This window comes from Callorhinus ursinus, unplaced genomic scaffold, assembly GCF_003265705.2.
Source record: "Callorhinus ursinus isolate GAN/ISIS: 27379988/994484 unplaced genomic scaffold, GSC_fseal_2.0 scaffold10, whole genome shotgun sequence".
NCBI classification, from domain to species: Eukaryota; Metazoa; Chordata; class Mammalia; order Carnivora; family Otariidae; genus Callorhinus; species Callorhinus ursinus.
This window is the reverse complement of record NW_027397072.1, coordinates 36,375,523-36,390,101: the sequence shown is the minus strand read 5'-3', so window position 1 is coordinate 36,390,101 and position 14,579 is coordinate 36,375,523. Positions and strand designations below refer to the sequence as shown.

The window sequence follows — 14,579 nt, the reverse complement described above, 5'->3', positions numbered from 1 at the left end:
CAACTGGTACCAAAAGACTGGGATTATTCCCTGCATATTTTCAGACCACAGTGCTTTGAAACTAGAACTCAATCACAAGAGGAAAGTTGGAAAGAACTCAAAGACATGGAGGCTAAAGAGCATCCTACTAAGGAACGAATGGGTCAACCAGGAAATTAAAGAAGAATTTAAAAAATTCATGGAAACCAATGAAAATGAAAACACAACTGTTCAAAATCTTTGGGATACAGCAAAGGCAGTCCTGAGAGGAAAGTATATAGCAATACAAGCCTTTCTCAAGAAACAAGAAAGGCCTCAAATACACAACCTAACCCTACACCTAAAGGAGCTGGAGAAAGAACAGCAAATAAAGCCTAAACCCAGCAGGAGAAGAGAAATCATAAAGATCAGAGCAGAAATCAATGAACTAGAAACCAAAAGAACAGTAGAACAGATCAACGAAACTAGCAGCTGGTTCTTTGAAAGAATTAACAAGATTGATAAACCCCTGGCCAGACTGATCAAAAAGAAAAGAGAAATGACCCAAATCAACAAAATCATGAATGAAAGAGGAGAGATCACAACCAACACCAAAGAAATACAAACAATTATAAGAACATATTATGAGCAACTCTATGCCAGCAAATTAGATAACCTGGAAGAAATGGGTGCATTCCTAGAGATGTATCAACTACCAAAATTGAACCAAGAAGAAATAGAAAACCTGAACAGACCTATAACTACTAAGGAAATTGAAGCAGTCATCAAAAATCTCCCAACAAACAAAAGCCCAGGGCCAGATGACTTCCCAGGGGAATTCTATCAGACATTTAAAGGAGAATTAATACCTATTCTCCTGAAACTGTTCCAAAAAATAGAAATGGAAGGAAAACTTCCAAACTCATTTTATGAGGCCACCATTACCTTGATCCCAAAACCAGACAAAGACCCCATCAAAAAGGAGAACTACAGACCAATATCCTTGATGAACATGGATGCAAAAATTCTCACCAAAATACTAGCCAATAGGGTCCAACAGTACATTAAAAGGATTATTCACCATGACCAAGTGGGATTTATCCCTGGGCTGCAAGGCTGGTTCAACATCCGCAAATCAATCAACGTGATACAAATACATTAACAAAAGAAAGAACAAGAATCATATGATCCTCTCAATAGATGCAGAAAAAGCATTTGACAAAGTACAGCATCCTTTCTTGATCAAAACTCTTCAGAGTATAGGGATAGAGGGCACATACCTCAATATCATAAAAGCCATCTATGAAAAACCTACAGCCAATAACATTCTCAATGGGGAAAAGCTGAGAGCTTTTCCCCTAAGGTGGGGAACACGGCAGGGATGTCCACTATCACCACTGCTATTCAACATAGTATTAGAAGTCCTAGCCACAGCAATCAGACAACAAAAGGAAATCAAAGGCAACCAAATCGGCAAAGAGGAAGTCAAACTCCCACTCTTTGCAGATGATATGATACTGTATGTGGAAAACCCAAAAGACTCCACCCCAAAACTGCTAGAACTCATACAGGAATTCAGTAAAGTAGCAGGATACAAAATCAATGTGCAGAAATCAGTGGCATTCCTATACACCAACAACAAGACAGAAGAGAGAGAAATAAAGGAGTCGATCCCATTTACAATTGCACCCAAAACCATAAGATACCTAGGAATAAATTTAACCAAAGAGGCAAAGGATCTGTACTCAGAAAACTATAAAATACTCAGGAAAGAAGTTGAAGAAGACACAAAGAAATGGAAAAACGTTCCATGCTCATGGATTGGAAGAACAAACATTGTGAAGATGTCAATGCTACCTAGAGCAATCTACACATTCAATGCAATCCCCATCAAAATACCATCCACTTTTTTCAAAGAAATGGAACAAATATCCTAAAATTTGTATGGAACCAGAAGAGACCCCGAATAGCCAGAGGAATCTTGAAAAAGAAAAGCAAAGCTGGCGGCATCACAATTCCAGACTTCCAGCTCTATTACAAAGCTGTCATCATCAAGACAGTATGGTACTGGCACAAAAACAGACACATACATCAATGGAACAGAATCGAGAGCCCAGAAATGGACCCTCAACTCTATGGTCAACTCATCTTTGACAAAGCAGGAAAGAATGTCCAATGGAAAAAAGACAGTCTCTTCAACAAATGGTGTTGGGAAAATTGGACAGCCACATGCAGAAGAATGAAACTGGACCATTTCCTTACACCACACACAAAAATAGACTCCAAATGGTTGAAAGACCTAAACGTGAGACAGGAGTCCATCAAAATCCCCAAAGGAGAACACAGGTAGCAACCTCTTCGACCTCAGCCGCAGCAACTTCTTCCTAGAAACATCGCCAAAGGCAAGGGAAGCAAGGGCAAAAATGAACTATTGGGATTTCATCAAGATAAAAAGCTTTTGCACAGCAAAAGAAACAGTCCACAAAACCAAAAGACAACCGACAGAATGGGAGAAAATATTTGCAAATGACATATCAGATAAAGGGCTAGTATCCAAAATCTATAAAGAACTTATCAAACTCAACAGCCAAAGAACAAATAATCCAATCAAGAAATGGGCAGAAGACATGAACAGACATTTTTCCAAAGAAGACATCCAAATGGCCAACAGACACATGAAAAAGTGCTCAACATCGCTCGGCATCCGGGAAATCCAAATCAAAACCTCCATGAGATACCACCTCACACCAGTCAGAATGGCTAAAATTAACAAGTCAGGAAAGGACAGATGTTGGCGGGGATGTGGAGAAAGGGGAACCCTCCTACACTGTTGGTGGAAATGCAAGCTGGTGCAGCCACTCTGGAAAACAGTATGGACGTTCCTCAAACAGTTGAAAATAGAGCTACCCTACGATCCAGCAATTGCACTACTGGGTATTTACCACAAAGATACAAATGTAGGGATCCGAAGGGGTATGTGCACCCCAATGTTTATAGCAGCAATGTCCACAATAGCCAAACTGTGGAAAGAGCCAAGATGTGCATCGACAGATAAATGGATAAAGAAGAGGTGGTATATATACACAATGGAATATTATGCAGCCATCAAAAGGAATGAGATCTTGCCATTTGCAACGACATGGATGGAACTGGAGGGTGTTATGCTGAGTGAAATAAGTCAATCAGAGAAAGACATTGTATCATATGACCTCACTGATATGAGAAATTCTTAATCTCAGGAAACAAACTGAGGGTTACTGGAGTGGTGGGTGGTGGGAGGGAGGGGGTGGCTGGGTGATAGACATTGGGGAGGGCATGTGCCATGGTGAGCACTGTGAATTGTGCAAGACTGTTGAATCACAGATCTGTACTTCCGAAACAAATAATGCAATATATGTTAAGAAAAAAAAAGAAGATAGCAGGAGGGGAAGAATGAAGGGGGGGAAATCGGAGGGGGAGACGAACCATGAGAGATGATGGACTCTGAAAAACAAACTGAGGGTTCTAGAGGGAAGGGGGGTGGGGGGATGGGTTAGCCTGGTGATGGGTATTAAGGAGGGCACGTTCTGCGTGGAGCGCTGGGTGTTATGCACAAACAATGAATCATGGAACACTACATCAAGAACTAATGACGTAATGTATGGTGATTAACATAACAATAAAAAAATTTTTAAAAAAAGAAGTCAAGCAAAATTTCCAGAACTATGACTAGGCTTAATTTGACTGACTGCCTTACCGGCATATATTTTTAGTATCTTCTCCACACAAATTCTCTTTTTTTCAATTCTTTCATTTTTGATTCATTAAATGTTCTTAATTAAAGAATGTCTAATATTGACAAGTTTCCCCTCTCATTCAACTGACAACATAATAAATTGTCTGTACTGATAATGATCAATAAATAATCAACATGTGTTTTTTGACATACATTTTTGCAGTATTTCTACATATCAATAGCTGCCTTCATTTAGACTTGATATATTCAAACCAAACTCAATTCCCATGTCAGAATATTAGTTTGTATTAATTTTAAATGATGATTCCATAAACGCATGGAGAATATGCTTAGGCTTATATTTTATCCTAAATTACACCCCAAGCTATTTACATTTCTGCATAATAGATTGTCTCAAACAGAAGAAAGGTAGTTTTCCCTAAATACCCCCCATTTCTTTAGAGAGCACTCCATGTATCAGACCTTTGTGATGCAATATTCTGTGATAAATCAAGTTCTACAAAAATGTGCGTTTTGGTTTTATAAGCCCAGAGAGTCTCCACAAGTCATATATTCTTCTTCAACTAAAATCATCTTGACTCAGCACAGCTTGAGCCATCTTTTCTCTGATATTAAAAGACCCCCACCGGGGCACCTGGGTGGCTCAGTCATTAAGTGTCTGCCTTCGGCTCAGGTCATGATCCCAGGGTCCTGGGATCGAGCCCCGCATCGGGCTCCCTGCTCCACGGGAAGCCTGCTTCTCCCTCTCCCACTCCCCCTGCTTGTGTTCCTTCTCCCGCTGTGTGTCTCTGTCAAATAAATAAATAAAATCTTTAAAAAAAAAAAAAAAATAACCCAGACCCCCACCACCTCCTTCGCAACCCATCTGCAGCCCCAGCCAAGGGTACTGGACGGAAAGAGTTTCCTGCTCTTAGTTTTCTATTATCAGTTCCCAAACTGGCATATTTCCTGCTTCTACCTCCTGGTTTCAATTTTCTATTTTGGTTATGTTTTCTCAGTCTTAATTGAATACATGTCCTTTGTTATAATTAACCTTGAAATGTTTTAGAAAAAGAAGGGACAGAGTAAAATATATAAATAAAATAAATAAATTGGTTTCAGGGGCCAGTCATCTGGGGCCAGCCTGAATGAGACTCTTGCCTACTACGCTAACCAGTCCTTGACCCTCCCTTGAAAAGAGATCCCAAGTCAAGCCACTTCATACATCTCCCACCACCACCTTGTGCCTGGACTATCGTAACAGCCTCCCAGCTGGCCTCCCTGCCTCTACTCTGCCCAAAACATCAGACACTATGATCTTTTTTATTATTGTTAAGGTAAAACATATAGTGAAATGCACAGAGCTTAAGCACATGAGTTCTGATCAGTTATCTACCTGTGTAACCATCACACCAATTAAGATTATAGAATGTTCCCATCTCCTCCAGAAAGTGCCCTCAAGCCGCTTTTCAGAGTCCCCACCCCTACAGGCAACCACTGTTCCCATATTATCATCATCCATTAACTTTGCCTGTTCTTTAATTTACGTAAAATGAATCACACAGAATGTACCTTTTTGTGTCTGCCTTCTTTTGTGTAAATAAGGCATCCCTGTTGATTTGTGTGTCAGTAGTTCTTTCTCATGACTCAGTGGTTTTCCATCTATGAATATTCCACAGTTTGTCCAATCTCTTACTGATGAGCATTTGTGTTCTTTCCAGCCTGGGGTTATTATGAGTAAAGCTGATATACACATTCATGTAAGTTTTTTTGTGACATATGTTTCCATTTCTCTTTTGTAAATTCCCAGGGGTGCAATTGCTGGGTTAAAGGGTAGGTTTGTGTTTAATATTGTAAGGAACCACTAAACAGTTTTTCAAATGGCTAGAACATTTTACACTGCTATCAACAATACAGAAGACTTCTGGTTTCTCCACATCCCTGTCAGTCCTGTGCATCTACTCCATTTTTAGCTATTCTAGAGGGAGTGTTATGTTTTAAATATGCATCTCTCAGATGACTAAAGGTACTGAGCACATCTGTCTATGCTTATTGGCCATATATACTTCTATGAAGTGTCTGTTCAGGTCCTTTGCCCATTTTTTAGATTGGGTTGTTTGTCCTTTTATCATTGAGCTCTAGGAATTCTTTATATATTCTGGGTATAAATTCTTCATACCTCGACACAATTTTTTTCAGATAAATGCACTGCAGATACTTTTTCCTAGTTTGTGGATTGCCCTTTTAATCTCTTAATGATGTTTTTTGATGAAAAACAGTTTTCGATTTTGATAAAGACAAATTTATCAGTTTTTTCTTTGACATGTTTAGCATTTGGGGGGGTCCTCTCTAAGAAACCTCTGCCCATCCTAGAGTCAGAAGGACATTCCCCTTTGTTCTTCTACAAACTTTATAATTTTAGAACTTATGTTTAGGTATATAATACCTCTCAAATTATTTTTGTGTGTAGTATGAGATCGGGATCAAGGTTAACTTTTTTCTATATATTTATCTACTTGTTCCAGAACCATTCATTGAAAAGACTTTTCTTTTCCCATTGAGTTGCCTTGGCAACATTGTTAAAAAATCAACTGATCATATATGTATGGGTTTATTTCAGGACTCTCCGCAATGTCCCATTCATCTATTTGTCTGTCGTTATGCCAATACCACATAATCCTGAGTAGCTTTATAATAAGTCTTGAAATCAAGTAGTGAAAGTCCTCCAAATACGTCCTTTTTCAGAATTGCTTTAACAATTCCAGGTCTTGTGCATTTCCATATATGTGTTTTTGAATCAACTTGTAAATTTTGACCAAGGCACGATGATATTTTAAAAAGAAACATCATGCTGTGCTTCCCCTTCTCCTCCCCCTCCCCACTACTACTGTGAAAACTCCCCAGTGACTACAGTTACTTTTGCAAGAAAATCCAAACTTCTAACCATGGCCTCCACACCTATTTTTTCTTACTCTCTGCCGGTTCCTTATTCTCTGCTGATCCTCTGCTGGGGCCACGTAGTAGGGCACCTGAGCAGAGCGCTGGGAGAAGTCTGTAACAAAGGCTAGAATGTAGCCATTGTACTTCTGGTCTCCCCAGGAGCCTTGACCATGCCAGGAAAGCCCAATATCAGGAACGATGAAAGGTGACATTCTCATGGCTCTGTCTAAGGATATTTTTCTCCCTTTACAACAACATCAGTGTAGTATTCTGACAGTCTGGGATTTTCCAAATTCTTGCCTTAAATTTAATACCTTTTCTCTTGGCAGCTCATGCTTCCTACCAAATTCCTAGGTACTTTGGAAATTTTTTTGATTACTAGTGTAATCACATAACTTATCAATATTGACAGCATGTAATGATGAAGGTATCATATTGATGAACAGTTTATTGCATGAGCTTACTTTTAGGTTAATGGAAAGTGCATTATTTTACATTAATTTTACTGTAAAAGGGTTTTCTACATATAAGATCATGTTATCTGTGAAGAGAGACAGTTTTACTTCTTCTCCAATTTACCATGTTTGATTATTTAAGTGTTTCCAATCATTTTATCATTCACCATGTTCGATTTTTATCGGCAGCATCGACAACCATCTGATGTACCATAAATTTACTTGTTCATTATTTTATTGTCTGCCCCCTCCCAGACTAGAAGCTCCATAAAAACAGGTATGTTTTGCCTGCTTTGTTCATTGCCTCTTGAACAATGCCTGGCTTATCATAGGTGTTCAGTAAATGGTTGTAAAATGAATGAATCGCCTCACCTGGCACATAGAAGGGACTTAGCAAATTATAGCAAGAAATAATTATTGTTATTTTTAACCTAATATTTCACTGTAAGAATAATAACTAAGTCTCAAAATAAGAAGTCTTCATTAAACCAAATTGTTCACAGTGCAGGAAATAAAGAACACCAGGATTCCGGCTACCCTAGAGTCCGTCCCTGCGTGGATCCCAACTCACTCCCTGGCACGCTCTTTCAAGTATTTCCTGTGGCCATTAGCTGCCAATCTACATAGAGGAACTTCTGTAAACAGGCCACTCTGTCCTGTCATCTCTGCTCAAATCCTCCACGGCATCCCTTGTGGCCAGGGCTGGCCAAGTGGCCAGGGTCCAAGTCCATAGAGCTGGAGCCGGGACAGGGACTCCTGCCAAAGGCAGCACACAAGACTGAGAGCCAGGGGCAGCCTGTCACAACCCACTAGGAAAAGCCTGGGTTCCAGTACAAACAGAAGCCAGAGGGCCAAGGGCAGAGCCAAGGCTAGGGTTTTAGAGCCAAGAGCTCAAAGTAGGTCAGGAGCCAGTACTGAGATGGGGCGGGGGAGGTGTACTTGGTCATGGTCTGCAGGACCAATCAGGGCTGGCACTGGTTTGTGTGGGCAGCAGAGCAGGCCTGGGCGGGATGGGCTGGTGTAAAGGGCTAGTGGCAGAGGAGACATCCTCACCTTCTTGGCATATTCTCTACTGAGCTCCTTCTCCACAACACACCCGTGGCCTCCATGTAACTTCCTGGGAAAGGCTGCTCCTTTTTTTAGGGGTTAATTAGGAATGCAACCATTCTCCGCATTCCCAAATGCCTTCTAAGGTGAGCTGACCTCAGAATCTTATTCCATTTTAGATATGATCATCCACCTGGTATTTCTTTAAATACAAAAACAAAAACCATCCCAAACTGAGACTAAAATTCTGATTGAAATAATAATTATATTATAATAAATATAATATAAATGGAAAGCCATAGTATAATAAACATAAGTCTCCTGCCAGTTCCCTTTCAAGCTGATCTGAGAGTGGACTTTCTGAGAAAAAACAGTGGATGATTTAGATCAGTGGTTCTCAAATTTTATGGTCTCTGGACCTGCTTACATTCTTAAAAATTGTCAAAGATTCCAAAGAGCTTTTGTTTATGCAGGCTATGTCCATAATTTACCACACTAGAGGGGCGCCTGGGTGGTTCAGTCATTAAGCGTCTGCCTTCAGCTCAGGTCATGATCCCAGGGTCCTGGGATCAAGTCCCACATCGGGCTCCCTGCTCCACAGGAAGCCTGCTTCTCCCTCTCCCACTCCCCCTGCTTGTGTTCCCTCTCTCACTGTGTCTCTCTCTGTCAAATAAATAAACAAAATCTTAAAAAAAAAAAAAATTACCACACTAGAAATTAAAACTGAGAATTTTTTAAATTTTATGTTAAAAATAACAATACTATACCGATTACATGTAAATAACATAATTCTTATGAAAAATAAACCATAATTTCCAAACCCCCAAAAAAATAAGTGAGAAGAATGACACTGTTTTATATTTTACAAGTTATTGTAGCATCTGGCTTAATGAAAGACAGCTAGACTCTCACATCCGCTTCCACACTCCATCTGTTACCATATGTTGTTTTGGTTGAAGTTCATGATGAAAATCTGGTGTCATGCACACATAGTTGGACACCTACTTTTCAGGTAGTACCTGAATGGGTCTTGGGTACCCCCAGGGGTCCTCAGACCATACCTTGAGAACCACTGGTTTAGATAATAATGATGCTGCCATGCCCAGCACTGCTGTGGATCATGGGGATGGGAACAAGCAGGGTTCAGAGTGAGAGAGAAGATGATGGGGAGGGGTGGGTGAGCATCAGTTATACAATGGGTGCTTCACTATTCAAATATCTGCCCCCACTCCTCAGTCCTGTTGGCCAGGAACATCCTGATCCCAACTGTCTTCCTCCTGGGGAAAGCAAATGTTGGGATGGAGCATTCCTATAAGTCAGCCCAGAACCATGATTGCCAGAGACCAAATGCTGAATGGGAACAATTCAGGGTAGAGAGTACAGAATACCAGGAAAGAGGGATAATGGAGAGCAGTATTCAAGCCAAGAAAGGACACACACTGAATCACCTGGAAAATTTAAATGCTGATTTGATTGGCCTGAGCCAAAGCCCAGACAGCAGGAGTTTGGAAAATTCCCTAGGGAATTCCAGTGTGCAGCCAGGGGCAAGAACCACCAGACTGAAGTGGACTCAGCAGGACCAGCTGGGTTTAAATCTGTGTTCCACTAGCTGTATAGCCCCAGGCCAATTACCGGTCTTCAATTTACCCATCTGTAAATGGGAATACCATTCTGGATGTTGTGGATATTAAATGAGATCATCCATTAGCGCTGTGACTGGCCTAAGATAGGTACTCCGTAAGTCTGAGCTGTTATCATTGGTTATGGTTGATTTGGGTGCAGGGGGTCAGCCTCTGTCAGCTCCAGTCTCAGCGCTGCCATAGAGTAGATCTCCCACCTGGGTCCTCTGTCTCCCCATCTCTGGAAATACGGTGACTTCCCCCACCCCCCTGCAGGATTTCCGCAAGGGAAGAAGGGACAGTTGCCTGAAGGGCACAAATGTGGTATCACTGGAAACAGGTGCAGAAAAAGTCTGTGAGATGCAATGATGTTATTCACACTGTGTGTGTGCGTGCACACACATGTGTGTATACTCTGTAATCAGACTCAGATATTGTTTTTTTCCTTTTGAAATTGTTAGAACATCTCAAATCTATTGCAGATGGCGGAGGGGAAAACGCAGAGTGGAAATATTTTAATGGCTTATTCTTGGCCCGTGGACTGTCCATAGAGACCTGGAACGAATGAGGCTCACTCCTCATTTGTCCTCGAGAACATCATCATTACACATTACACGGAGCGTTCTGCCTTGGAGTTCACTGGATCATCCACAAAAGCTAACAGCAACACGAAATGGGGGCCAGGGAAGGATGGAAAGACCTGGAACGCTCTCTGAGCAGGCAGTACAGCCATGACTCAATATTTTTATTAAGAGGCAGAATGAATCATGTAACACTTCTTCTAGAATTACTGGATGTGGACAGCCTCTCCAGCTGTTTACAGGGTGGAATTTGAGAGCCTTCAAACACAGATGTGCTGCTGAGTTTCACGACATCCACCCGAAGAGATGAGCCGGCCACACTGACGACCGACTCGTTTAATTTCCTTCAGGTTCATTGGCTTTTGTGAATTCACACAGAGAGAAGCGCCAGATAGGCTGAAGTAACTCATAGAAATGAACTGGAGGGATTGTCTAGGGCCAATCCTGTGACTGCTGCAGGAACTATACCTAATCACCCAGGACGGGGTCGTCCGGGCTGCCGAAGACTGCGAAGGGAGCCACAAATACAGGAAGATAATTGGATCCAGGGACCAACAGCTTCATCAGGAGCAAGATTACACAGGCTAATCCTTCAGACTCAGGGGGATAAGCAGCAATTAGTAAACTTCACTAAAGGATCAACCCTCATCCGGGTCTTGAATATTGACACTAAGTTAAGCCACAGGACATACTGGACTGATTAAGAGACCAGGAGACTGACCACATGTCAAGATTTCACCTTCCAACAAGCCCCATGCCAGATGTACTGGAGGCCAGACTCTCATAAAGTGGCTAAAACCAAAGAGGGTTGGGGTCTTTTGAGGGTTTTTTTTTTCTTTATTGGTTGTATTCACAGCTCAAAATGTTTGCTCCATTGAGAGGCAGTTTACTGGCTTGAAATCCACTTTGCCAAACTGCTTGGTATGAAATGATTCTTCAGGCTTGGTAAGTACCCTTCCCTACATGATGTGGGTATTTTCCTTCCTTCCTCTCCATCTAAGTGTGCCCTTGTCACCTTGGAGGTGGCTGCAGTACTTCAACAGGAGGGACCAGAGCTCTGCCTTTTGACAAGAAGATGCTGAGGTCCCTCCTTGCCTCCTTGGGACAGCCAACCAAAGGAGGGGTGACAGGGTAAGGATCTATTCTTGAACATGGACCTCAGGCCCCCCACTGGCGCTGATCTACATTCCACAGAGAACTAAGCCTTCAGTGGCCCCCTGAATGGGGAAGACCCCCACCCCCTCAGTCCTCAGACTCCTCCTCCACAGACTGTGCTGGGCAAGAAGAGGGCCAAGCTCCACTCCTCAGCCATCTACAAGCTGAAGCTTCTCCCCAGTTCAAGCCCCTCTCCTAGGGCTCTCACCAGGAATTGTTTTGTTTCATTGTGTTTAATGTAAAGTGTTCAGTTTAAGGAAGCCATTAAGCTGAATGAAACGGAAATCGATTTAAATGTGGCTAAAATATATAGCTCCTAATGTTCGCATCATGAAGGAGTTCCCTAATCACATATTCTTTCTTTCCTTCTTTCTTTTTAATGAGGCTAAACTGACTAAAATAATTTAACTGAGTTTAGAATGGCAGTGTTCAAACAAGACTCCTACATTTTTTAAAAGCCTATAAAATTAGTTCATTACATTTCTCAGATATCTGAATTTTATGCCCCAAATTATATTTGTTTTGTGAACATGTATAGCATTACTTCTGCTGATTCCCCTACCCCCTAGCCTGTGATCTTGGGAGATGTGAATGTGTGGGCCAAGGGAAGAAGATCAATTAGGTTATCAGGGAGTGGGGCAGAAAAAAGGGGCTGAAGAAGGCATTCCCCCATAATGATGACAGTTTTCCCTGGGACAAAATAAACATGCTCCCACAAGTCACAAAAACAAACAAAACAAAAATAAAATCTTTTTCTTTCTCTCTCTCTCTCACTCATACATACATCACAGCAAAGTAACATTTAAACTTACCTGTTCCTGAATCGCACGTTTTAACAGAGGTAGCCCCATGATAAACTTCACTCTCTGAAAGGTCAAAGCTCTCATTTCATCCAGACTTAAATCATACCTGCGAAGAAGAAATATAAAATGGGTGTTAAAACATTGATTTGGTGACTCTGAGTAGAGCCTTTGGACCAAGGTATCTGATAGAACAGACAGCTTTGTTACATCTCTTTACAGCTCTTGTTTGATACTGTGTGTCAAAGAAGGCTTACTGTGTGTGTAACGCAGACCCTGTGTTCAATACAGCGGGGTCAAAATAGAAGGAAAGAAGGAAGGGATTTCCTAACAGGGTGACCTTAAAACAGAACTCCAATATCCTCTCTGCGGGGACAAAAGATTTTCATGTTTCTGAGGTGACTCAAGAATAGCATTTGGGAAGATGGGAGAGAAGGACTGATCTATGTGGTACAAGGGGTGGACTGTAGTGGCCACAAGGAGTGTCACTTAGAGTTTCCCTCAAGAGAACCCACCAACAACCTCCAGCTGCCATACCTTGGAATTAATTGTGGCACTCACCCCAGGCGACTTTCCTCTAGGGCTGCTCCCAGCTGGTGATTGAGTAGGGCAAGCTTCTTGATTAGGGCCATTACTGCCCAGTAGGCAACTTATGCCAGGAGACCCAGCGCCCCCCCCTCAACTGGCCCACTGAGGCTTTCTTAATACCCCACTGTGCCCTTTCTGCTCTCTCATTTCACAGAGTCAGACCTGCCTACACACATTCCGAAGCTTTTCCCCCCTCCCCCAGCTCCTTCCCATCATCCTTCACAGATTCAAGTGCTCCGCTCCTCCCCACCCCATAAGCCATTTGCTCATTTAGTCCCATCTTGGTGTCTGTTTCTCAGTGAACTTAAACTGACACAGGAGGGGAGTTTACAATCGCCACTGAAAATGCTTAAATGCAAAGCATAGCCTGAGCCTGGAAGAAACCTCACCCAGGTTTGATACCTGGCTCTGTCACTAACTGTGTGACCAACATCAAGTGACCTGGCCTCCCAGTACCTCTGTCCTCTAGATGGGACTGATAATTGCACATAACTCAGAGGACTGTCACCTCAAGTGCTTATCCCAGTGCTTGCATATATATAGTAAGTGCTCAATATTATTAATCTGCCTTCATTTGCTTCTTCATCCCTCCTCCTCCTCCTCCTCCTCCTCCTCCTCTTCAAGGGCAGGAATGGTGTTAGATCCATATTTACAGTCTCAGCACCAACCCAAGGCCTGGCCACAGTACACCACATTAAATGATGGTTGAGCTTAAATTTCTTTGTTTCCTATAGTTTCATGACTAGATCCTGGAGACTGTGTTCTCTGGTATATCCGAAAAAGCACGCCAACCACATACACTATCCCTATGTAAAGTTCATTCCCAATAAGAAATACAAACTGCATGGGTGTAGGGTCCAAGTCTTGAACTGTGTAGCCCCTCAGGACCACCAGTGTCTCACATTTAAACATTTTTCCTAAATAACCTGCTGGCCAATTGCCCCAGACCAAACAAGAACCAATTAGACCATCTTGGCTTTCTCTCATCCATTCAGTTGGCAGGTAACAAAAAATCCAAGGGGACCCACCATTCATCATGGAATGTAAAAAAAAAAAAAAAACCCACCCCCACCCCCCAAAAAAGAAAGGACACAGAAACCCCCTAACAGAAGAATCTTGCTTTTTTTGTTTTTTTTTTGAGTCAGCTAGTAGACCTGATCTCAGAGCAACTAGTAGAGATTTCAGTATAAGCATTACTGCATAAAATCAACATTTTTCCTAAGGAGAACAGAAAATAAACATTCTGGAGTGCCTGGGTGGCTCAGTCATTAAGCGTCTGCCTTTGGCTCAGGTCATGATCCCAGGGTCCTGGGATCAAACCCCGCATTGGGCTCCCTGCTCAGCAGAGAGTCTGCTTCTCCCTCTCCCTCTGTGTGCTCTCTTTCTCTCTCAAATAAATAAATAAGTCTTAAAAAAAAAAAAAAAAGAAAGAACATAAACATTCTATTGTCAATGAAACTAGGAGTCCGGAAAACTCTCCAGATACTAACATAGAAGTAAAATGTGTCTGAGTTGATGCAGGATTTGGGCAGGAGGAAGTAGCAAGTAACACAACGCAAGTAACCACAGAAAGAGATCTCACACAGCACAAGGGCCAAACGGTGGCAACTCTGAAAAATGCAGGTAAAAATTCACTTTCTAAATAAATGTAAGCTGTACACATAGAGAGGTAAAATTTGTAGCTCTGATCTAGAACAGCAAGACAGGAAAGGCAACAAGCA

The 14,579-nt window shown here is 41.9% G+C and overlaps 1 protein-coding gene across 5 annotated transcripts in view; it reads right to left on the bottom strand.

Moving 5' to 3' along the window:
* Nucleotides 1-14,579, bottom strand: part of ACOXL (acyl-CoA oxidase like) — a 356,238-nt gene that overhangs the window by 306,632 nt on the left and 35,027 nt on the right. For all 5 annotated transcript variants that reach the window (XM_025868175.2, XM_025868174.2, XM_025868176.2 and 2 more), the window contains exon 2: nucleotides 12,283-12,379. In XM_025868175.2, the coding sequence (XP_025723960.1) occupies nucleotides 12,283-12,357 (75 nt within the window). In that variant the 5' untranslated portion in view covers nucleotides 12,358-12,379. The remainder of the gene's footprint in view (nucleotides 1-12,282; nucleotides 12,380-14,579) is intronic.